A 25720-nucleotide genomic window follows, 5' to 3' on the forward strand; every position below is an offset into this window, starting at 1 on the left:
GTTTTGATAAGGGCATTCGGGGCGTGTTGAGGATCAAGTTTTGGGCAACCCGATCCGACCCGGGTCTCCCTGAATTTTACTAAAATTTTAACCAGATGAAAAAATTGTGCGGGAAATTTAATTAGCCAATTAAATTCATTCATACCTGCGAATGGTCGATTTTACATCATATATATTTTCTTTAACAAAATATTCTCTACCAATTCGTCATCTAGCGGTTGAATATGAACTATTTACAAACGAATTGAAATTAAAATGTTCCAGTATTAATGACCTTGAAGGACTTACTAACTCATGCTGACAATGATGTGAAATTTGTGGTTCGTAGAATGTAAAAAAATTTTACAAATACATTTTCTTTCAAAGATGAACCAACCTTTTTAAAAAATGACGTGCAACTAACTTAAGACAAAGCTGTCTCTTAAGAATAAATATATTTGTCGATAAGTCTGGAATTATAAATAATTCGTCCGTCGGTAAGCCCAGATTACTGCCGAAGAAGACGTATTATTTATTTTTTTAATCAAAATTTTAAAAAATCTTCTGCTTCTGAATTCGTTGTATTCCTCTTGCCTGACCGGATTAATATCAAAATAAGGACTAGGTTACTGCCAGTTATTTTTAAACATACACAAAAAGTACGCACAATGTTAATTTTACTGCTTCAACAAACGTTTTTCTTCTTTTCGTGGTCTTCCTACTCGTCTTTTTCCCGTTCCTGTTCCTGTTCCTGTTCCTGTTCCTGTTCCTGTTCCTGTTCCTTTTCCTGTTCCTGTTACTTGTATAACTTGTATGTTTATTTTGTACATATTTGTTACCTGTTTTCCCATGCCTTTGCTCCTTCCTTCCTCGTCTTCTTCTTCGTTTTCTAAAGTGTCATTGTCTGTTTGCTTTGTACCCTTGTTATGTTGTAACAAACAATCTTTGAAATTTGAATTCTATTTTGTATATATTTGTTACCTGTTCCCCCATTTCCCCCCCCCCATATTTCAAAGTTTTCTTCTTCTCTTCGTACGCTCTCGTTATCTGATTGTCTTATTTTCTGTTTTATTGCAAATAAAATTTTTTAAAACTTGTTTGTATATTTTGTCTATATTTTTTTACCTGACTCCCTATTCCTTTGTCCCATCTTCCGTCGTATTCTTCTTCGCTTTCTACATTACCTGTTTCTCCTATTTTCTTTTTTGTAAAAAGAAATTTTTTTAAACTTGTTTTTTTGTTTTGCATATAAATCTTATTATGATTCCATATACCCCTGTCCAAACTTACATCGTTTTCTTCATCGCTCTGTACTCTCTCATTATTCCCATTGTCGCCTGTTGTCTTTTTTGTTAAAAAAATCTTTTTAAACTTTCTACCTGATTCCATATTCCCCTGTCTAATCTTTCATCATTTTCTTCATCGCTCTCTACGCTCTCATTACGTGTTTGTTCTATTGTCTTTTTTGTTAAAAAAATCTTTTTAAACTTGTTTTTTTGTTTTTATATACTTCCTACCTGATTCCATATCCCCCTTTCCAATCTTTCGTCGTTATCTTCTTCGCTTTCTACTGTCTCGTTGTGTGATTTTCCTATGTTCTATTGTAAATTTAAATTATATTAAACTTATGTGTATATATTGTATCTATTTATTACCTGATTCTCTATTCCGCTGTCCAATCTTTCATTGTATTCTTCTTCACTTTCTACGCTCTCATTATCAAATTGTCTTTCTCTCTTCCTCTAATGTAAATAACATAAAAATCTTTAAATATTTGTGTGTATATTTTGAAGATATTTGTTACCTGTTTCCCCTTTCGATTGTCCCATACTTCCTCGTCTTCTTCTTTCTCTAGTCTCTCTAAATCTGATTGCATACTTTTCTCTTTCTCTGTCCTTTCCACTGTTCTCTCTTTTCTTTTTCTTTTACTGGCTCTCTCAAGCCACAGGCCATTCTCCTCACATAACTGTTGTCGTTTCTCTGAAAAACATAATTTAAAATTGTAAATAATAGATATCTTTAATACTAACTGCTAAATTATATAACTAACTACTAACTTTGTTTTTTGTTCCAATATCGATGCCAGAGTTGTTCAGTTAGAACACCGTCTCTTGATTTGGAATATTTAATTCCACCTCCGCTTACTAACACATACTTGGTGTGTTGAGTTCCATTGGGGTAACGGATTAAGCAAATTACTGAGGCATTGTAATCCGCAGCCATCTCATTAATCTTCGAACCAATACTTAAATGGCAGTGAGACTTCTTGCGATCTAGATTGTCCTGTTGTCTTTGGTCAAGGGAATTCCAATGGTTTTGCCACTCAAGAACCGACCATGGCTTGTTTCTTTGAGGTACCTCTTTTTTCCCTTTGTAAGACTCCTATACGACGTATAAATATAGTTCATTAGTATACAAATAAGAAAAATGTATTAAAACACTCGAAAACCTACCTTGAAAGCAATAAGTCTCTGTTGTTTATCCGTATCTCGCCGTTTTATTGTTCTTCCTTTAATGTTCCTTAAATTCTGGAACTGTTTTTTCTTCTGTATCAAAGCTTCATCCAGCCTCCTCCTTGCTACGTCTTGTCCTTCCTCACAACTGTTGTCACCCTCCGATTCTGAAATCATTTTCTTATGGTGATAATGTAAATAAACAGTTTTTGATTTCGATCGATAATCGTCTATTCTTATACATGGAACGCGGAACTTGGAACGGTACTGCGCGGAAGTCAACGTGGAAATGGGAGGGGTCAGAAGTGTTGGAATTTGACAACCCATGGCTGACTGCACAAGTGCGATTTCCTGTAAAATTTATAGCAAGTTTTCCATAAGCAAAAATTTTAGGAACGAATAATTTTTTTTCGATTTCTCGCCTAAGTCCAGTATTTCTCTGAAACGCAAAAATTGTAAACAACATTTATTTTTAAAATTTTTTGTTTATGAAAATCTTGCTTTAAATTTTACAGGAATCGATAGCTCTTACCTACCTCTATTCATTTCAAGTTAGATAATTCATTTTGGATTATTAGTTTGTCCGATAATTCACTTTTTAATTTTTGACGATTTCATGGGGGAGGGAAAACCAAAGAAAGTGGCAAACTTTGGGCACTCCGTTCGGGCATTGTTTTTTCTCGTTACGTGTTTTAAAACCAATAATTAGATTCCTCGTAAGACAAGGAATGTTTTGGTGTGTACAAAATGGCAAAATTTTGCCGTCTTGTACAATATATGTCCAAAAAACGCAACAACCAATCACAACCAGGGGCCATATTTTCGCGGCGATTCGAATTTTATATTTCATGGAAGTGTTTATATATGTTTCATGACTTCGTTTACTATAGAACTGATTCTTGATATAAACAAATAATAAAAAACCACATTTACTTTATCAACACGATCCACGGTATATTATTCATAATTGATGATACAGTTGTATGCAGGAACCGTATGATATATTCCAAGTTGTACAGTCAGATTATGCAATTTAGACAAGGCACAAGCTGCTTAATAATAAATCACACAACATCCTACACAACATCGGGGTCATTCCATGACAAGTCGAATTTTTCCGTCGCAAAAAAAAATAGATTTGCACAATTTTTTTACTGTGGGTTCTTATTGTTATTAAGATTACTTTTGCCAAAGGAAAAATTTTCCGGTCAGCAGGAGCTGAGGAATAAATCCCCGAAATTTTCCCTTTTTTAATTTTTTAGATGCGTGTTTTACGATTTATTTAACATTTGGCCTATTAATTTTTTTAAGAAAAAATAGAAAATAGCGAAAAGAAAGAAAAATTTTCTCTTTCTTTTGGTTTGTGTCCGGTAAAAAAAAATTTCTCCCGTCTATCCCAAAAATTGATCCCGAGATTAAAATTTTGATTGAATTTTGACAAAATCTGGCCGCTCGGACGGCCTTCATTTTTTTAAGAGTAATAGAAATGTTTGTAATAAACGACGATAAATAAAAATCACGCTTTACCCGCTATCAGTTTAAAAGTTACAAATTTTTGAAAACCGTATTTTTTTTGCGGGTTTTCACCGCGCGCGGAGTTGAAGGGGTGCGCGCGCGCCGCGCGCGCACTCCTTCAACCGGTGGATAAGGCGCAACCATGGGAGCTACTATAAGGAGAGCTACTGTTCTTAAAAAAACAAACAAATATTATTCTAAATTTTTAATGAATGATTGAATTTTTAAGGTTCCAAAAAGTGAACATGACAGTATTTCTGCCAAATATACTTGCCAATTGGCAAATTTAGAATAATATTTGTTTGTTTTTTTAAGAACAGTAGCTCTCCTTATAGTAGCTCCCATGGTTGCGCCTTATCCGCCGGTTGAAGGGGCGCGCGCGCACCCCTTCAACTCCACGCGCGGTGAAAACCCGCAAAAAAAAATACGGTTTTCAAAAATTTGTAACTTTTAAACTGATAGCGGGTAAAGCGTGATTTTTATTTATCGTCGTTTATTACAAACATTTCTATTACTCTTAAAAAAATGAAGGCCGTCCGAGCGGCCAGATTTTGTCAAAATTCAATCAAAATTTTAATCTCGGGATCAATTTTTGGGATAGACGGGAGAAATTTTTTTTACCGGACACTAACCAAAAAGAAAGAAAAATTTTCTCTTTCTTTTCGCTATTTTTTATTTTTTCTTAAAAAAAAATTAATAGGGCAAATGTTAAATAAATCGTAAAAAACGCATCTAAAAAATTAAAAAGGGAAAATTTCGGGGATTTATTCCTCAGCTCCTGCTGACCGGAAAAATTTTTCCTTTGGCAAAAGTAATCTTAATAACAATAAGAACCCACAGTAAAAAAATTGTGCAAATCTATTTTTTTTTGCGACGGAAAAATTCGACTTGTCATGGAATGACCCATCGTCGTTTTCACTATAAGTGTCGGAGTCGTAGTCATCACTTTCATGAACATCAATCAAAGATTCAGAGAAAATGGGGGTTTCGCAGAAGTATCGGAGGTATGACCATGCTTCGTCATAAACAGCTTTTAATCTCAAGATTTCCTCCGATAAAATGTTAACTTCCAAGAATATTAGTCTTCCGGATTTCGAAATATTAAGTTCATTCCCAGCAATAACCTCACTACCATACCAAGACCTAGCTGGGCGTCTATTTTAAAGTTTGAAAAAAAAATCAGATGACGAAAGATCACTAAATATATTAATTTTACTCATTTTTACGATCAGTCCTTGTTAGTTTATGATTTGCATCAGGATGGCCGGAGAGGAGGGAAGGATTCCCGGTTTTTTCATCAATACAGGCACGACATGAAAGCGTATCCACCTGCTTTATTCGTGAATCAGTTAAGTGTCGTGTAAACTCATGAGCCTGGCCAGCTCTTGCTAACATAGGAGTTTTAATTGAGAGACACTAAAAGTAATTGAAAAATGTGAACATGACGACTGAATTACTTTAAAGGGTTAACTTTTTAATACTCACTCTCGATCCCTCTACTAACATAGCTGAAATCGTTTCCAAGAACTTTTGTTCAGAAGTTCCTGGGGTAAGCCATTTTAGATGATGCCACAGAGTTAGCAGTTGACTGCAACATAGAAAAGTGAACTTGTTAGGCACGGGTGGCCAAAAACCGGATAGAATGCAATCATCAAGTGTGGCATCGAAAGTACATTCGCATGAATTGCAGCGAAACAAAGCTGTACTTAGATCAAACCTTCCTGTGAATTCGGAATTAAATTATTCAGCTAAAAAAATTTTTTTTATTATTTAATTGGTATTTTGTTTACCATTCGCAGTAATGACGATACAAAAGTCGTTTCCAGCAGCAATTGAAAGAGAAGACGATTGACACTTTTGGAAAGCTGAAGGAATAAATACTGGTACTGGAACCTCTAAACGATAAAAAAAAGTTCTTTGATAACCATAAGTTAAAAAACGCATACATGTAAAAATGACAATACCTTGCTTGGAAACTGATCCGTTTTCCTTAATAAATTGTGTGTGGTCCAATACCTTAGAGCTTTCCGTATTAAGCCATATTCGTTTATGGAACGGTAACCGAAAATGAATGGATTTATCGCAGCTATGGCAGAAGTGACGTTTACAATCATCACAGCGAATATGATGGTCAAAAAGGGAATTAAGACATCCATCTGAAGAACACATCCTCCCATGAGCAGATGAAGCATGTGATGTTACGAAAGCCTTGTAGACATCCTCTTATTTTTCTTTCCACAAATTTTCAGCCTTCTCTCCTTCTGCTGCTTCATCCTTTTTTTTTTTAAGATGGCTGCTGTTCGGTAACTCTTTCTCCTTGTAGAGCCTCGATGTGAATACTAGCAGCCATTTCCATCTGTTCCAAACAGGAACTTAATAGAGTGTTGGTACAGCTGTTCTGATAGTACATGGTATAATTGAAAGAGGTGGAAAGATGATGATCAATTTCACTTTGAGGCTCAAGCTCTGGTTGGCTTGCCAAACAGGACAACAATACTGTGCTGGCACAGCTGTCAGCTGTAGACATCGTATCATATGCAGATGTAGAAGAATGTTGTTCGAGTTCATTTCCATTGTAAGGCAGAAGGTCTGTTTCACTTTCCTCAACAGGGTTTTTATTTTCCAATCCTATATTGAAAAAGAGCAAATTATGTCTTTGGGTTAACTTTGGTCTCAAAATATGATTACCTTTCATTTTAAAAACTTTATTAACAGTTTTTCTGGCAAGTTTTTCATTCTTTTCTTCTTTGAAATCCCCATACCTGGAAACAAACGGGAGGTTTAATGGATTTCCCTTTAACCGTCTAGTATCTGCTTTTCTTTTATCACGAGCAAGTTTTTTTTCCAGCGAAATGGCTGTTTTTTCTTTTTAACGATTGGTTTCCCTGACACTTTGCCTACTAGAAAGACGACGAAATCTAAGAGAGTTGTCGCCGTTCCCCACCAGACGACACTAGCGGTATAGCAGACGAATTCACATTTTCATTTCTTGGCCCGTAAATACGTTTGTCAAATAGTTTCCGTTCAATAACAAACATATTTACAATGGAAAGAGCAAGTTCATCATCAAGAGATTCAGAAAATTCATCATCAAGTGATTGAGAAAGTTCATCATCAAATGATGCAGAAAACTCATCAGACAGTGATTCGGAAACCTCGTCAACAGAACAGAAAGGCAAGTGCATTGATTCCAAGAGAAAGAGGGATTTTTCTTCTTTTTCTAAGTCTAAGGCAAATAAAAAGAAACCGAAAACCGTACAAAAACCTACTGCCGGAAAGTGCTTTACTTATGTGGGAAAAACTCGACAAAAAAAAAAGATCCTAGTTTTGGTGATGCCCTTCCACATTGTTCATCATCCCTCAAACAGCCACCATTTGTTTCACCGTCTAACAGTGCAGCACATGATTCACTGTTTGATGATGTGCCATCAGTCATCAGCCCAGAAGCTCTTGGTTAGTATGAAAAATTTAATAGAATGTTATTTTGGTTATTAATAATCTAAAATTGTGTATTTATAGACGACCTTAGGAGACAGGTTCAAAATGACTTAGATAGCATGCAGATTAGACGACATCAAACATGGCAAGAACGGCAAGCAATAGCTGCATGGGGACGGCATGATAGAAGAAGAATTTTCACAGAATATGTTTCAAGACAGCCACTGTATCATTCAAAATGTGACCAGTGTCACGAGGACCTCGACCATTGCTCTGTAAGATGTATGACCTGCAAGAAACATCTTTGTTATCAATGTGATACAAACACTCACTCTGGTATGCCATTTCATCGACGGCTATTCTGTTCTTGCGACCGCTTGGAAATATTACAACCAGATCATTTTATCGATGCAGAGGGAAACATTATAACAAAAGGTAAGGAATAAGAACGTAAATCACCACACATAGCTAACTTTTAACTTTCTTGTTATTTTACAGATGTCTGCGTCCCATGCTTCGTACCTCATAAATGCTGCGATATAAGCTGCCATGGATCGATGTCACTTATTCCCAATATTACAGAATCAATCGTGGTTGTCACTGAGCAAGGTAAGAATTACGCTGAATATAAACTATATTAGAAATATTTTCTAATATTCGCAAACCTTTTCAACAGGTCGATTTGTTTTAAAGGGGGCAACTTTCGTTTGCGATACTTGTAATTCTCTAACGAAAGCAACAATCGATGATTATGTATTTTCTGGGTTTTTCCCGGCAAGTTTATCGGAAACGGTCACATACCTGTTTTCAGAAGAGGCATTTCTTCTATGCCACCACATTTCCCACAAATGTCCAGGTTCTTCGAAGAACATGTACGCTCACACTCTTGAAGAAGTATCTAAGGAATATGGACGGGTACGTAACATAACACACTAAAATTAAATAAAGATCATGATACGACATTAAAATGATTCGGCTTTTGCAGACTGGACCAATCAATATACTATTGTTCACTACTGCGGAAAGAGAGTGGGAAACATGTCGCCACTACATTGACCAGGAAGTATTTAAAAGGAACAAAATTGATTGACCCAGTTGCGGAACAAAACCTTTAGTGAGATCATCTGATGCTATCATTAAGCTGAGGCGTTTGGCCTCTGCCGTAAAAGCGAGGAAACCAGAAAATGAAAGAGTGTAAGCATTATTTATAAGTTAAGATAATTGTTGGTATTCAGTTTTTAAATTTTTCCATAGAATGGACGATGTAGAATCCAGGTTCGAGAATTTAGTAATCAAGTCGGATGTTGAAGTTGAAAGTTTTCGTCAAAGGATTTACAACAAAGTTCAAACAGTAAGCAATATTCTATTAATTTAACATTATTGTAGTGCAATTTGTTTCTTTGCTTTTTTCAGTCGAAAAAGAAAAACATGTGTGGGGGATCGGCTTTTAAAGCTGCAAGAGAAGATTCCAATGAAAATAAAAAATATGACGAGACTGGGCTCGTCGTTAGCTCTTGCAAGCACTGTATAGTGCCGTATGCCATCAATATGTTTAAAGGTGAATCGTGGACACATACGGCATTTATGCATTACGAAGCTTGGAAGAGTCAGGCTACATTCTTTTGCTACGATGTTGTGTGTCAATATTGGAAATGGATGCATCAAAAAGTTGGTCCGGAATTTCCAGAATATATGATGCTAACAAAAGAAATGACAGGAATTTTGCCGATAATGCATCAAATGGCACATCAATTACCTTGCCAGGTACCATTTGAATTTTTATGTAAGAGAAATATTTTTCTGAAGTCCAACATTCATAACAGGTGCTTTGGAATCCCCGATGGACAAAAGGACTTGGATTAACCGGAGGAGAGGAGCACGAGCAAGTATTCTCAAAACTGTATCTTTATGCTTATGTTCTCAAGCATATGTCAAAAATTAGTAAGACATCTTAAACTGTTATCCTTTAACAATATTAAACTTAAATAATGCAATCTGAAGACAGAGCGGATTTTCTAACATTAGCCATCCTCTATTGGAACTGGAATAAAATTCAGAACATGCCATTCCTCTTACGCAACAAATTACAGAGAGTGAGTAACTTTTACAATGCAAGCAAGTATTTACAGCACCACCTTGATTTGTAGGCTAGGAAGGAAATCAGAAAAGGCGTAACAAAAGTTGAAGAATTGTTACAGTCATACAACCTTGAAAATGGTGATCTCCCATTGATTCACAAGGAACTGGAAAGAAAAGCTATAGAAATCATTGACCAACGAAGAACAAAGACTACTCCGGTTGATAAATTAAGAAGAATGCTGGAAGGATTTTATGTTCAGCTGAAAACGGTTCGCATTAAAATCTCTAAAGAAGCAGGTTATTTTATATTAATAATTTTTCAAGTAAACTGGAATGTTTTATCTTCAGAAAAAAACTTTTAACCTTACAGAAAATTCGAAGGCTCGGACAAAGTTTAGGCGAATTTTAATTGAAACTAAGAAAAAAGTTTTACAGACAATTGACCTTTTAAAATCAAAGGATAAAGACCTACCAATCTCTTACGAGGATTTCAATCAAGGTATTTTTCCTTGGGAAGCAGTCATAAATGAAAACGACACTAACTTTCCAACACGTAAACGAAAAATTAGCATAATCTACCACTTATACAAATTTTTAAATCCATATTTTCGACAGTTTCGTATGCCGATAAATATCATGTTGTTGATTGTTGGATGCTTTTGCAAAGAGCAAAGGAGGAAGTTGAACTAACTAAGATCGAAATGATAAACTACATTCGATTCTTGACTGACAAGCGATCATCGTTAAAACAATTAACACATTCGGAGGAAGCGGAAGAAACATTTTGTAAAGGAAAAGCAGTCATGGCCCATTCCGAAATTGAGCGTCTGAATTTACAAATTCAACTTTCTCTAAAAATATTTAATTTGAATTGTAACAACGATTTTTCGAATTTCGTACGTGAAACTAATTCAAATTCTGGAACAGAATTTGAATTTGAAACTTCTGATGAGGAAACTGACAATTCTTACACAAAATTTGATTTTTCTGATGAGGAGACTGAAACACATTCTAGTGACTCTGATGATTATTAAATAAACGTAAAAAATACAAACTTAATTATAAATCTATGAAAATTAAATTAATAAAAAAATGTAATATTTTAAATTAACTTAACTTGAAAAAAAAATTAGTTAATCAACTTAAATTTTTCAATAAACATAAGACAAAGCTAAGTCTTTTGAAAATGTAGCCTGAATTCAATAGCCTCGCTTCGCTCTTTTTCGCAAACTAAGTTACAAAAAATGAATTTAAATCGATAAAAATTAACAAAGTAATAAAACCAACAATTTATAATTACTTTTCCTTCAATAAAAAAAAAATAAATGAAATTACTAAGTTTTTAACATAAGACAAAGCTTTGTTTTAAGATATAGGATTTATGATATATATATGATACTGTCTTGCAACTGAAAACACCTCGAATTAAGCGTGATAAAATCAATTGTTTAATGCAACAACCATGTTAGGTCTAAAATCATAAAAAAATTAAAAACGTTTGTTTTCTTAAGACAACCCTTCTTCTGTTACTTTCGGAAAAATCCAGACAAACCTGTGTCTTAAGTTTGTGAGCATACGTTGCACAAAGTGTACTTCACCCTACCCATGTCACTTAGTTGGCCGAATACTTCAGAGACTTTGCTTAGTTCTTCATATTGTCGCGGTTATTGAGGCCCCATTGACTAGTTGTCACGTCCGGCGCTTCTGTATCGGCTATTGACCGCAACTCTACCCGAGATGTCCGGCAGTCTTGTCAGCAGATATTTCTCCCGGTAGCTGCTGTCTACGTTAGTGCATAAATACTTGTGTGTGTCCCTTGCTGCGGCCCCAGTCTAGTTGTAACTGTTTGTTAGTACTGTGTGTGTGTGTGCGCATTGACAGTGAATACAATCTTAATCGCTACTTGAGTCTCAGCATTATTCCTCCGTGCTACAATATTTCAGAATTTTGATAAAACTGTCTATGATAACTGGCGAAATTATTTTTTCAAATTTGGTCAGGATTACGTGTGTCCACTCTTAAATTGGATTTTAAAGACATGTTTGTATAACTACAAATCAAAAAATGCTTACGTACAATGGATTCAGACGTAGATCACAGCAATCTTTATTAGTCTCTTTTTCGCCAATGGGCGTGTATCTAGATTGAGACTGAAATGATTCAATAAGAAAAGCTGTCAGAAAATCGATAACTAGTGTAAAAATGATTGTACTTACACAATCAGGAAATCCATTTAGAAAATTTGCAGTAGTGAAGATGAACGTTCTTGTGCTAAAAAATCTTCCAAAGCGCCCAACGATAAAATGGGCTTGTAGATATCATTGATTTCAATATATTTAGGATTTTTCACTAGTATATCTTGACTTCCATCATCCTTAGACAGACATTTGGAAAAGCTAAGAGCAAAAGGGCTTGTTGTGGTTCACAAGTTAATAGAATATTCCTGTACTTAAAAACTTACTTTATAGCATCGGAATTCCAGGGATACAAACCACAAGCTTGGGATCCGTTTTGTCATATTTAGGCGACAGATCTGCCCAAACTTCGTCAAGTAAAGAAATAATGTTCTTGACAGTGACTCTGTTATTTGAATTTTTTCTCGACCACTCGTGAACTTTGGCCTTCCACAAGCTCTTGAAGGGTCTAAAGAGAGCCACTATCTCCCACCCACCCACTCCAAAGTTATGTTTTAACAGAGTTTAGAGTTATGTCTTACAAAATATTTCCCTTTCTTTTTTTTCAGATTTCATGACAGAAATGGGGCAAATTGGAAAAATACTTGGAAGAAAAGTAACGGTGGGCGATTCAAAAAGAACTAAAGAATCAAGATTATAAGGCCGTGTTCGGCCTATGTATCAGATTCAAAGATCTGAGGCTTGTCTGGCGATACGCCCCCCACCTGAACTTTTTTGCTTAAAATTAGCTGCAATGCAAGGTAAACACATAGCTAGTAGATGCTCATTCTTTTTTCCAACAATCACAACTGTTTATCGCAAGCTTGGCTTGATCGAACAGTTAACAGATAGCCGCGCAACGCATAACAAGTATTTATTAAGAATCGATTTGAGGTGTTCTGTAAACAAACGTAGCTTTGTGGTAATGCAAGCGGCATGTAATGTAGAAGTATCCAATAAGTAGACGATCCATGTCTAAATCCAGGTACCTGCTCGGATACTGTAGGATTACATATTTTCCCTTTTTCATCATCCAATGCGGCGTGTTCTCACAGACAGAAGCTATAACCAACATGTCATAGAACACTTTTAGGTGTTAACATTCAAAGGATCAAAAATTTTGCCACAGTAAATGAATAATTTCTAAGGGTAATTACTACCCCAAGACATAGTTTGCACTCCCATAAACTAGGTATAGTTTGATTCGTCTACTTAAGACGAACCTTTCTATGGAAATAAAAATCTAAAATCTAGTTAAAAGTTAGGGATATTAGGATACTGATTGACAAAATCTTTTTGATCATTTTTCTTACACAAATTAATCTCCAGTGTGCATGCATAACGTTATCACACAAACAGATAGTTCATGGCACATTTTTCGTTTAAGAATTGATGAGATAAATACCTGAAATGTGGAGGAGAAACACAGAAATTGCGTCGAATAAAATGAGGAAGAAAATGTTACGCCACATGTGACACGTGAATAATGCTTAGTGTCGTCTGAAAACTCGATTCAAAAAAAAGATCTTCATCGTCAAGCTACAGCCTACCATCTTTGCTTGTGACTAGCGATCGGTCAATCGGATAGCTTTTTGAACGATCTGTCGGGACGCTTTATTTTCGGTAAGGTTCTACCAAATCGCAAAACCTCCATATTTTTACCCACAGGTTAATGGATCTAAACGATTCTAGGAACCAGTCCCAAGATACGGTTTCAAAACCCGTTAACACCGCGTTTAATTCCGATTATCCAGACCTCTCCCCCCGATTTCTACGCATAAATTTCATTATAGATCTTAAGCGGATACTGAGTTACGCGATCTAGCAATTCAATCCAACAACATCTGGTGTTTTAGTCCCATAAGCCCTGTTGAGAAAATGTGTTTTTTAATCTTAGCATTATTATTAGTGAAAATGGTTCAAGTGTGATTTTAACGTGTAGCTTGAGTTATTTTCGATTTAGTAAAATTAATTGAAACAACCATTTCTATCTAATTGTTCTTAAATAAATTATTATAGGATGATGTTTACATTGAAAATCATTAACTGAGGCTACTTAACACGGTAAAACGACATTAATATTTTTTTATTTATTGCTGAACACCAGAAAAACATTTTAAAAAAATTAGTTCTTGCATACCATTACTGTTCACGATATCTGTATGTTTTTTTTTGCAAGAAGAAGCAAAGACACAAAATTGAAATTAAATGCACACAAAACAATATGTGATGCCGTCCAATACGTTTAGTGTCCAATAGTTTGTCATCAACATGTAGCAACGATTATTTTCCCAGAGTTAAACCCTTAACAAAAGGACAAAGTATCGTCGAAGTATTTTCACAAAGTAGCATTGCTCAGCGGACACTCATCACGAAGCGGTAGCCGTGAGGCAAAGAAGAAGTGGTTTCAGCCTCGGGGGATCGCAAAGTTGACAGTCTCTTTAGGACCCCGAACTAGATTGAGATCAATTCCTAAACGAGGGGAATGATATGGCGGAACTACCAATCTTCAATTACAAGGTACCTGAAAAGTTCCTAGGTACATCAAAAGAAAATGCCATCGAGTGGATTGACCGATTCGAAATGATCTGTCGTCATAATCATTGGACCAACAACGATCTAGCAAGAGCTATAGAAGTGTCGCTCAAGGGTGCGGCCTTCAAAATGATTGTAGACTTGGGGCGAGAAATGCTCACCTGGATTATTGGGAGGACCGTGTGGTTCAAGAGGCCGAGGAGGATGGCCAGCCGTCTTACCAAAGGGATGTGTTTAGACTCAATACGCTGTTTTTGGAACAGTTTGTGGCAACGAACCTGAAGTGGCAGATGGAAAGAAAACTGTGGATGAGGGTGAAAGGAAAGGATAAGAATATCATCAAATACCAACGCGACGTTATGCAAATGTGCCGTAAAGTTCAGCCTGCAAGGCGGAAGACATTCGCATTAATCACTTTTTCAGGTTGCTTAGCCTGACTCTCTATGAAAGGCTCCACGTCTTAGGCATCAAGTCGTGTGAAGAATTCCTCGAGGAGGTGAGACTTCACCCGAAAGCCTTCAAAACAGCCTATGAAAGAAAATGGACAAAGGTTTACTCACGTTTTGTAAAAAGTTGCAAGAGTTGCCAGACCCGGAAGCCGGATCAAGACAAGAAGAAGGGGATGATGGATGGAGATAATGAGATAAGATGCGGACGGACGGATCGGCATCGCAGTCCTTGGTCCATTTTCACATCAAGCGAAGGGAATTTGAACGTCATTGTGTCGGTAGACTACCTTACTAAATGTGTAGAGACCTGGGCCTTGTCGGATGCCACTGCCCTGCAAAAAGCGACATTCTTCGTCGAGTACATTTTTTTACGACGTTGATTTCCATGGAAGGTGACGTTGGACCAGGAAAAGTGTTTCACGGCCGTGGTCACACGTGAAATGTACGCCGTACTGTGACTTTTACACGGGATGACGGTGTTGGCGGGGCGAGCAACCTTGTAGAAAGGCAGAACAAGACGCTAGCAACAATTTCAGCTATTTACGTTGACAAAAGCCAAAAGGACTGGGATGAGTTCCCCGTTTTCGTAACGTTGTCCTACAATTCCGCGCTACATGAAAGTACCAACCAAACACATTTTATATTAGTGTATGGGAAGGAAGCCGTAATACCAATGGATCTGTGGCCAGCAATAGGACCTAGACAAACGAAGCTCGTCGAATCCAAGGACTTGATTAAAGTGATGACGGACCAAAGAGAAGTCGTGAAGGACAGACTGACCATAATACAGCAGCGCCAGAAGGCGTAGTACGATGCTATAGTCAACGAGATACCGGTGTAAGATCCTGGTAACCTTATATTAGTCTTTCGGCCACAGCAGAAAAGGAGCCTGCGGAAAAGTTACTTCATCAATACGTGGGCCAATACATCGGAAAAAACCATTGTGGCGAATGTTTCACAGATGAACAAGTTTGTTGTGGAGTCGGACGAGGAATCCTATAGCGCTGAGGAAAATGAGAAGGTGACGCGTGCTCATATCGACTCGCGTGTAGCGTGTGCTGACACTGGATCAGGGCTAGCACGTGCCGACACCGACCCCGGGTGTGGCACGTATTGTAACCTACACTGGTGAGACACCCGAAACTGACCCTACTGGAGCATATATGGGATTGGCGGCGATAGCGCAAAGGAGGGAACGAGACGCCGTCCATTCACCGATCCCAGCCGATCGCCGCCGATCACAGAAGAGGATGGTGAAAGCCTAGAAGACGGAGGGGATCACACAGCCGAAGGTAAAGGGATTCGTGAAGTGGATTCGCCGTCAGGCAATCCAACCAAGAAAAGACGAGCCCCAGGATGAATGAAGAACATGCCGCTATTGACATTGGTCTGTGCCTTAGATTTGATGGGACAGGCAAATGAGATGAAAGAGAGGTTCATTGTGATCGAAGGAGCCGTGTTTCATTCCAGGAGGAACTTTGGCGTTGGATGACTCGGAATGCATAGTCATTTATGGCGTACCGATAAACGTGCCGAGGAAGTGGTCAAAGGAGTGACCACCTGGGTGTACAAGATGTCACTCGCGTTTGACAAGGCACGGGCTAGCTTCCCTACGGAAGTTTTTTTTTTGAACTACCGGCGTTCGACCTTTTTGAAATCAAGGCAGAAGTGGAGCGCTGGAGATAGGAATTAAGGGAATTAGAATGAGCCCTGAAACACGATGGAACCAAATAGAAGCACGGGCTATTTGACGGAGGTAGCCAGCTGGTTAACTGGTTATTCATGCTACGACCAAAGATTTTGTGCACAATGTGCACCATACATGAAGAGTGTGTGTGTTCTTAAAACCGATTGTCCGGAAAGGAAAAATGAAGAGCTGTACGGCAGTGGTTTTCTGCAGGAGGCGGAGGCAATCCAAAGGAACTGTCTGAACAGTAAGAAGTGGACCGGAATTAATCTGTTTTACATTGGAGGAAGGAAATGTGGTTACGCTGGTTAAGACATAGCATTTTACGTGGACTATGGCAAAAAGATGATTTTCCATGCGTGAGCCCCAGAAATCTACTAAACGTTCTAACTGCATTCCTGATCACCCAAGCAAATACAGCATTTTTTCCACAATGGTGAGTACTATAAATAAAAACATAAGTCAAGATTGGTATGACTTTTATGTATTTTTTTTTTCATCATCTAGATCACTAATTATGGTAAATTGGAAGAGGGTTCTGTTGAGGAAAGAAAACGAAAATAGTTTACGGTTACAAGTATGCGGGAATATCTTCATGATTGATTTCCATACAAACGCTTAATAGTGCACTTAAATGTTAGTGCATAAATTCAAGTACCCCTTGATTTTAGTTTTCCTATTCATTCTAGAGTTTGTGATATACTTTAGCCAACTAGCCAAGAGAGCTGTCTTATAACTGTATTTGTCGATGGAAAATTTCAGAAAACTTAAGCGGATATAGATGCAGTATTTTCGAAGAAAGTTTTTTCCACATCAACATTGGTCGCTGCTTTGTCCCGAAGATAAAAGATAAAAATTTTATAAATTGAAGTGCATATCTGGCTCCCATCTTCTCAAACATGGGGGTCCTCAAGTTCTATTATATTGTTGGAGGGCGAAGAGGCTACCCACCAATCCGAATTAACGATTAATCGCTCACATAAAAACTTGTTCCAATTCTTCTCTCTCTTTCCGGCTTCTTTCAACCTCGCACTGGGTAATCTCCCCGGTGAGTAAAGTCAGGTAGTGTCTCCCCTTACCTTGGTGGACGGTAAAGGTTTTTTTTTTATTGTGATACTTTAGTTGGTATTTCTTCTTGTACAATGTGGTTGTGTACAAATAAATTGATTTTTCTGAATCATATTGCGTGTTTTACTGAATTTTCATTCAAGCACGTAGATTTACAGGTTTGTAATTCACAGACTGAGGCAACTGAGTCTCATGTGTTCATATAGTTCAATTGCAACTTTCTATGCATTGCATGCTAGACACTTAACTTGTCGTGGACTTATTTTATTCAAGTATAACCTGCTTGAAAGTGCCATGTTGACGTTATTTTTATCTGTTTAATTACAGTTCACTGGGTTGGGAATCGAACCTTTGAACACACAGCACATTTCTTTCGTCTCGGATGTCCATCGGCTAGTCACATGGGAAGCGCAAAGGATGTGCAAAAACTGCATTATACGGGAGTTTTCCCAACAGCCAAGAAAATTTGTAATCTTTTAGTTTATTATTTTCAAAATTAATTTGGCTTAAAAAAGGGATTTGTTAAAAATTTAACCATGTTCAATTTTTGCCCTAGAACCTATTATTATTGCTCTATCTAAGCTAGGTTTGTCAGTTAGCTTAGATTCAATTTTTGGCCACTAGAGGGGTCTGTTAAATCGCTCGTCAGATATCTCCCTTTTTATATTTATCTGAATCTCAAGACAGTTTACCATAATATAACTTCTATTGATTTAGAAATTCAAGTTGGACTCCTACAAGGCATTTTTTAAAAGAAGAAATATGACGTTAAAAGTTTTTAAATAATACTAATAAAGGCACATTGTGTCCAATTCGTCCAGGAATCCCCCTGGATGCGTTAATTGCCAGGTGGTGGGATAGAGATGGCAGCAGGTGCGCACAGAAGACCCTAGTTTCTGCCAGGGTGCAAGGTGAGAGTCAGAAGCTTTCGTGAGTTTTTCAGGCTGGTCATTGGCTGGGTGGAAGGTAAGGCTACTGCCTAGAGGGACGCCAAAATAGATCTTGCTTTCCCCCTCCAGAAGAAAGCGCACAGGGACACCCTGAATGGAGAGGTAGACTTATGTGTTTGTCTGCCTTCTGGGGAGGATAGGTGAACAACATTTCCTGCCATTGAAAGACAGGCCCGGTTTGGATGCTGTGTGCAAATGCTCATGTGCTGTGCGCACCATTTCATCAAGGGTTGGTTGGAGGTTGCGTGGACTGGTCCCTACGAGGGAGACATCATCCGCGTAGGCAGTGGTCTTGAGCAGGGAGTCAAAGAGTGGGTGTCTGACATTATCCAACCCCTTATCACATATGATTAGCGGCTCAGCGGTGAGGTTTAAGATAATGGAGCTCAGTCCATCATTCTGTCTGACGCCTGAGGTTGGATTGATGGAGATGACTTCTTTGCCAACGACGAATCGGCAAGTGTCGTCCTGGTAAATATCGGTGAGGATACCCCTAAGAACATTAGGGGCCGGGAAGCTAAGAAAGAGCTGGTTTAGGAATTCATGGGAAAGAGAACAAAATGCATTGGCCAAGTGTGCAATCGAGCTGGAGAAAAGCCTAGAGAGGGTGGATAGAAGCGACTGGGACGAAAATTATTATATTCCTCTATGGAGCCTTTTTTGTATATTAGGATTGTGCGAACGACTTTCCAGCAGGCCGAAACTCCTAGGTGAATGGAGCGGCAGTAGTATCGGGTTTAGGTGGTTTAGAGGGCGTAGGTGGTGATGGACCCATGAAGTATTCTTATCCCCGAATGGTTTTTCGCCTTCAGGCGACTCATAGTAGTTTGGTGATGTTCTTGGTCTTGTTGTCTGAGCAGTGGGGGCTGAGGCTGCAAGTACGGAATGGGTGCTGTGAACTGACGAAGCAGAGACTACACTAGCTAGATTGAATTATTTTCTGGAAGTGGCCGTGCGTGAAGTGGCAGCGTCAAGGGCCAAGGCTCGAGTGGGGTAAGAAGTGGCGGAGTGGCAGTTTAGCTTAGCGGGAGCTAAGACGATGACTGATGGGTAGTGCCTCCACGATGACTGAGGAGGAGCTGAACTTTCCACTATTGTTCCAGCTGCATCCAACCTAGAAACCGGTCTTGCTCTGGTTAGGAAACGATTCACGTAACCAATAAACGTCAGAACAGGCAGACCTCCATATTAAGTAGGAGACCACCGCACAGAGTGGTCGTATAAGTGGACCGGCACGGTAGTCAATAGTGTAACCAATATCCAAAAATCTCTAGTTCACGTTTAAATACATATTTGTTGCCTGAATAAATCATATGATTGTCGTTGAACCTTTTATTATTAATCATGTCGTAGCACTCAGCTGGTGTTGTATTGATGGAAAACTTTTTCGGGCACGAACAATAGTTAACCGAAAAAAGTCATTGTTATATGTCGGATGTTTTTCCACTTAGCGCAAAAAAACTTATTTTTTCTTTATCGCGGCGCGCTCATACACGGAGTATTTCACTTGAACGGAATTGGTATCATTTGTATCCGGTTGGCAGCTTGAATTTAATAATAAAAAAAAATCCCATATTCAGCGGCTTATTGGATACAATTGTCTCAAATGCTTGCGGGAGTAAGCCGTAGAGGCATAGCAGCAATAGAAACGGAAACTGTGACATTTCTGTAAGGTAAAAGTAAAAGTAAGGGAGAGAAAACAAAATTTCTCTGACGGCTTTTGAAAGATCAACGGTTTCATGTCGGCTTTTCATCAGCTACGGTACGGCAAAAGAATATGAAGATATAGGGTATCGTAATATAATCGTTTTTTATTATAGAAAAACAAAGTTTTTGGAACAAATTGGTACTGTTAGAAAGAGGGGAAAGTAAACTTTTTTATCGAAAAGAAGAATTTTAAAAATAATTATTCATGGGACTAGGTTGAGAAGAATGTTACGTTTCAAAATTTAACGGCAGAAAGTCCAACATTGGGTTAAAAACGAATATAGGAAGAGTCGGAGGAAAAACGAATGCAGAATATCAGTAGTGCCTGTTGCCTTCGGGCAAAAATGCAATTCATAGAATATTCTTAATATTGGTGTGGCTGAAAAGCTACAGCAAGGGAACGAAAGGGAAAGGGAAAATCCCTGCGTAGGGGAGACCGTTCCCATATTTGACACTTTCCCATGTTAGACAGTGTCCTAAAAAATAGATGAAATCGTGATAAAAATTGTTTTCTTATTAAATTGTGATTCTATTTACTTTCCACACATGGTGCAGAAATTTGAAACACCTATTTCAATTACATTTCTGGTAGTGAATAAAATAAGAATCTGTGCGAAAAATTCACATTGGGGGAAATCTAAATTATAGTTATGAAAACTTAATTTTTAACGTGAAGAAGATGGTTTTTCCATAAGACGCTGCAACCGCAGCAGACCAACTTCGCCACAAATGAGATTTTCGTATTTGTAGAAAAGCGCAACGCAGGATATTTTACTGCTCTATTGTTGAATTTTTTTACAATTAAATTTAGTAGGCGTATTTTAAAAAAGGTTTTCATTTTCTGGGCTATTTATTTGATCATCACAACATTCAAAATCTATGTAAGTTAATTTAATTAAATTAACTGACACAAATTCTGATTAACCAGTTATCGATATTACTTAGCTCAACCTCCCCCTATACTTCATTTATCAAAATCTTCTATCATAAGAAAACTTTTTTCCTTACGATTTTTTCTTAAATTAATCTTACCTAAATTGTTCATTACATTAAGAGCTATGATTGACATTTTTTCGGAAATTTAAGAACCAACCCTTGATCATTTAAGAACCACGTCTAAAGTGGGACAGGCAACCGTCCAATGCAACCCCGGTACAGGAAAGAACACAAAAAATTTTGAATCCCAATATCTTCTTTAATTACAATTGTACAGTTTAAAAAAAAAATCAGTGGTTGGGAGAAAGGAAAAAACTTTATTTAAAAAAAAAACTCGCGTTAAAGGGATGGGAGATAGTAGGGAAAACCCGGACCTGTCCAAGGTTGGCACGTCTCCCCTATATGTGTTTGTATTAGAATGGAATTCGCTAGCTGTGGCGCTGCATTTTGTGTAGTGTAAAAGAAAAAAAACTTTGCAGGGTTAGCAAGGCTATGGAAAATAATTTAAGGGAAGTTGTCTATAGTAGTAGTTAGAAAAATTTTATCTGTTTCGTTAGTCAACGAATTTTTTAGAGAAGTGGGAGTTAAATTCAAATTGATTACGTTACTATCAAAATCTATTCTCTTTTTGGAAAACACATCCAAATTATTTTCAGTGTTACTATAGTATTGTTACTTAATAATTATAGGACTTCAAGTAAAAAGTTTATCGTCATATATTTTTTTTGTAAAATGTCTTGTAATTCTATCGTAAAAGACAGAAATATGAGATATCATGCTATTAATGGACTCGGATGGAAGAGAGAATTTAGAAAGGCAAACCTTTTAATGAATGCAGAGACATGGAAAAATAACGAAATATTTTATGCTTGTTGAACAAGAAACATCGTTTTACTACACATGAAAATACCACTAAAGTAAGGGAAAATGTAGGAAGTGTAATAATCTAATTGAATAATTTTCTTTTTCTTCTTGGATTTTGTTTGAAAGAGAATTCATGTTTTGTTTGGTTTTTTCAAGAGACTATTGATCTCAGATGGTTTTAGATAAATGGTATATATTTTTAATGATTACAATTAAGATCATTGAACCATTCCGTCAGTATAGCGATTTTTTTTTCAATTTCTTTGCGAGCATCCGATAAAATTTTGTTGTTCTGATTTACCTGCTGACGAGTCTTAATTTAACTCTGTTGGTGGAACTTCTGATGCATAAAGGTCGCGTGTAGAGTTGTCCTCGGAAGTTGGAGTGTGATGACGCTGATTTGTGGTGTCAGCGCATATTTCAGCGGAAGGAAAATAATCTTCTGCAGATGGATGAGATGGGTTGGTGACGTTCTCTTAGCCTAACATTTGCGTATGAATTTCCTCAGCCGGAAATTAATGATTGTCAAATTGGAGAGCGTCAAAGTCAAAGCTATCGTGTCACGTTGCATCGTCGGGATTATTAATTACGCCGCCGATTTCATTTTCTGGAAAATCCGTTGTTTTAGTCGAAATCGATTTTCAATGTCAAAGGGTGGTTTTCAAGTGGTGGACAATGTTAAGTTGTCCAAATCATTGTTTCATACATAGGTTTCAAACGATTGACGTGTGTACGTTAGCAAATATAGGAATTATTTACTATGTCCACTGTATTTTTGTTTATATACTTTTACAATTCTATATGGGACTTTATATTTTGAAGTGAATGTTCTACTGTCACCGTTTTAAACTACACGGATATCTGATAACACTCAATCGCCTACAGCACATTCTCTTTCTTTTGCTCGTTTATTATGTTGTTCACACTGGCGGTTCCATGCTTTCTCACTCTCTTCACGGACTCGCTGAAAACTAAATCGTAAGCGGTCAGCTAGGTTTCCTGCATAATCAGATGCGGATTTAAATATTTTCGGGGAAGCGTCTAAAATTCATTAATGGGTATATTGGGATCTCTACCGTGAACTAAATAATAAGGAGTCTCAATCGAAGAATGGACTGAACTACGATAAGCAAATAAAACATCAAATAACATACAGTACCCAGCAAATGAAAATATCTCTAGCCGTTAAATAGTTATTTGAGTTTTAGTGACACACGTAGCGCTATAAGAATACATGGAAATAGAGGGGGATGTTCTTGCCCATTTGATGGGTACTGTATCTTCCAAATTTGCATGTGCTCCATCATTTAAATTCTTTTCTTAAAAGTTAGTGTCGGGTTAAATCTTTCAGTCTCACCACTACTAGCGGGGTTGTAGGCCATGGTCAATCTTTGATCAATTTTTTATTTCTTACAAAAATAGGAGAACAATTTTGAAGTAAAATTGGTGCTACGGTCGGAAACAATGGCTTTTGGCATTACCTGCAACATACATGCCTTACAATTATTGCTTTATAAACACATTCTCCTGTCGTCTGCGCAGTTTGATCTATTAATGCAACTGCTTCGACCCAGAGACTAAAATAATCTGTAATCACTAAAATCTAACTATTTCCGTTTGCTGATGCTGGAGTAATAAAACTCAAACAATCCATGCCAATTACTTGAAAAGGGGCTTTAGCAATTTTATGAGGGTGTAAAAGGGCCTTATATATCGAAGAAATGTTGGCTATACATACTTCAGGGATGCGTCCCATCCAAGAATACAGTCTTCATAGATACCGTTTGTAAGAATAAATTCATGTTTTAAAATTGGCTATCGTATCGAACGTGCAATGTCATTCTTCCCAGCATATGTAACTTTTTCTCCCCTACATCATGTAAATAAAAATAAAGGTAGCTGCAGATCAATTGACCTCTAGGGGGCACTTATTAAATAATCTCTCGTGAATGATACTCTTAGAATTCTTGGGTTCAATTCATTCGTTATAGTTGTTAATTTTGCGACTTATCGGGATTTTAAAGCAGGTTCTTTATTAACTGATCAGAAGCTACAGTCGCTCTCTATTCGTTTCCCTAACGTTGAAGAAAGGGCCAGGATGTTTAGCCTATTCGAGTTTCTGAACTTAGGACAATTATTTGATCTATGACCGATATCACGACAAGAATAACAAATAGGAGGCTGACCTTGTTCTAAATTTTGACTTTTGAAATTACGACCGTTAAATTGGGTGTTGCCACGATATCAACAAAAATTGGAAATCATTGACGGTTGTGTAGGCCTATTGCTATAATCATGAGCTGGTCTAAAAAAAGAAGGTGAAAAGTTAGTAGGCCTTTTCGGAAATTTAGAAAATTGTGGATTGCCATTATTTTTAGGGAAGCGTGGTGAGGGTGGTCTCCAGTTACTATCCTGGCTAGTGTTACTTGTATTGTAAATTCGTTCGACATTAACTGTGTGTATGTCAAAAAGAAGGGGCGGGAAAAAGGGAGCGTGATCACAGCGCCGTCTAGACTTTTCCTGTCTAAGTAACCTCAGATCTTTTCCTGCTCTCGTGTAGCAGACATGGTTAAATCCAAGAGATCTAAACGATCTCGTAAATCTAGTTCAGTTCCCAGCTCAAGTTCTAGCTCGGGCACTGACTCTTCTAGTTCATTCAGTGACTCTAGTTCTTCGGATTTTCTTGACACCAAGTCAAAAAAGTTTGAGTTCAAGAAACGTACGTCTGGCCGTCTCGCTAAATGGATTGTCAGGGGCATTCCCAAGAAACACGTGAAAGTGGCTAGGGAAGCGTTTAAACCTTCAGTTGAGAAACTAGAAAAGAAGTACGATGCTTTAAACCTTTTAACCAACCCCAGATTGGACGAGACGCTATACGCTGCCCTGAAATCGGTTAAACATTCCTCGGCCTCAGTTACGAATATTTATCCGCAGGAAAAGGTTTATAGAAGGCAGGCAGACTTGATCTTAGACATGGCCAAACCACTTTTATTTCTGGTGAACAAGAGCAAATTCAAGAAAAATCCTTCTGACGCTATGGCCCTCAAGTCGCTGTCTTTGCTGTGGTGTCATCTCTTCAAGGATATTTCCACCACCCGACGTCTCAACATCTTGTCTCAGGTCTACCCGAACCACGTGGGTCTACTTTCTCGTTCGGCTGAAACGCTTCTCATTGGCGGTGACGATCTCTTCGGTGACGTTTGCATCAAAGAACTGTTGGCCCAAGTGCACACCGCTGCTCTGGTTAGCAACTCCGTCGCTCCTTCCGCTACATCTACTCCTGCCAAATCCAATATGTCCAATCGACCTTCTTCACTGACAGGTCCTAGTACTTCTAATTCATCTCAGAGGAATCATGACATCAACCGGTATATTACCTTCTGTTGATCCCCTTTGATTTCCTATTTGTCATTTCTTCACTGTGTGTTTTCTGAGGGGTTGGGCGCCATTTTTTGTGTGGCTATCGACAGTATTGTCTGTCCTTCCTTTTTTGACCCATGCATAGCAGGTAGAACAGCACATTTTTTAGACAGTTGGACTCAGCTTACGCAGGACCCTTGGGTCCTCACGACAATTTCATCGGGTTTTAAACTCGAATTTATCTCCTACCCTCCTTTTCAACGCCACGCACCACCAAACGCTACGATGGACGAGTTACAGTCCTATCTTTGCGACGAGGAGGTTAACTCTCTCATCATGAAAGGCGCAGTGGTGGAAGCAGGAGAGAAAATGGGATATACAGTCGCAGCTGTAAGTTTCTTTACATGTAGCTAAAAAATCCGCCATTTTAATGTGTATTGGCGGATAGTGTTAGCCTATGGTGGAGGTTGAGACACCTTATTTGTTAAATTTTGTTGTTCGCTAACCTCTACAAATACGCCCATAT

The 25720-nt window shown here is 37.8% G+C and overlaps 2 protein-coding genes, 1 long non-coding RNA gene and 1 pseudogene across 7 annotated transcripts; 2 read left to right on the forward strand and 2 right to left on the reverse strand.

Annotated features, from left to right (window-relative positions):
- Positions 1-818: 818 nt before the first annotated feature.
- On the reverse strand, positions 819-2670 carry LOC123466542 (histone-lysine N-methyltransferase, H3 lysine-79 specific-like). Of its 5 annotated transcripts, none has more exons than XR_006650339.1 (9): positions 2433-2669; positions 2037-2361; positions 1784-1959; positions 1635-1721; positions 1497-1577; positions 1359-1439; positions 1270-1323; positions 1105-1172; positions 819-1042 (listed from the first exon to the last, which is right to left on the reverse strand). XR_006650339.1 is itself a non-coding variant. In XM_045177870.1 (9 exons), the coding sequence occupies exons 1-9, from the start codon at positions 2607-2609 to the stop codon at positions 869-871; spliced, it is 1230 nt and encodes a 409-aa protein (XP_045033805.1). In that variant the 5' UTR covers positions 2610-2670; the 3' UTR covers positions 819-868. The 5 variants fall into 5 exon arrangements, 4 of the variants coding, with proteins under 4 accessions (XP_045033805.1, XP_045033804.1, XP_045033803.1 ...); XM_045177870.1 differs by having other exon boundaries at positions 1105-1179; positions 2433-2670; XM_045177869.1 differs by having other exon boundaries at positions 819-899; positions 961-1042; positions 1105-1323; positions 2433-2670.
- Positions 2671-4860: 2190 nt separating this feature from the next.
- On the reverse strand, positions 4861-6560 carry LOC123475259. The gene is made up of 4 exons (XR_006650124.1): positions 5912-6560; positions 5738-5842; positions 5164-5668; positions 4861-5102 (listed from the first exon to the last, which is right to left on the reverse strand). It is a non-coding gene; the product is annotated as an uncharacterized LOC123475259 (long non-coding RNA).
- A 386-nt stretch (positions 6561-6946) lies between these two features.
- On the forward strand, positions 6947-10518 carry LOC123475310 (annotated as a pseudogene).
- A 3610-nt stretch (positions 10519-14128) lies between these two features.
- LOC116933161 lies at positions 14129-25221 on the forward strand. Its single transcript, XM_032941012.2, has 2 exons — positions 14129-14177; positions 24395-25221. The coding sequence occupies exons 1-2, from the start codon at positions 14129-14131 to the stop codon at positions 25219-25221; spliced, it is 876 nt and encodes a 291-aa protein (XP_032796903.2).
- The last annotated feature ends 499 nt before the right edge of the window (positions 25222-25720 follow it).

This window comes from Daphnia magna, linkage group LG8 (genome assembly GCF_020631705.1).
Source record: "Daphnia magna isolate NIES linkage group LG8, ASM2063170v1.1, whole genome shotgun sequence".
NCBI lineage: Eukaryota > Metazoa > Arthropoda > Branchiopoda > Diplostraca > Daphniidae > Daphnia > Daphnia magna.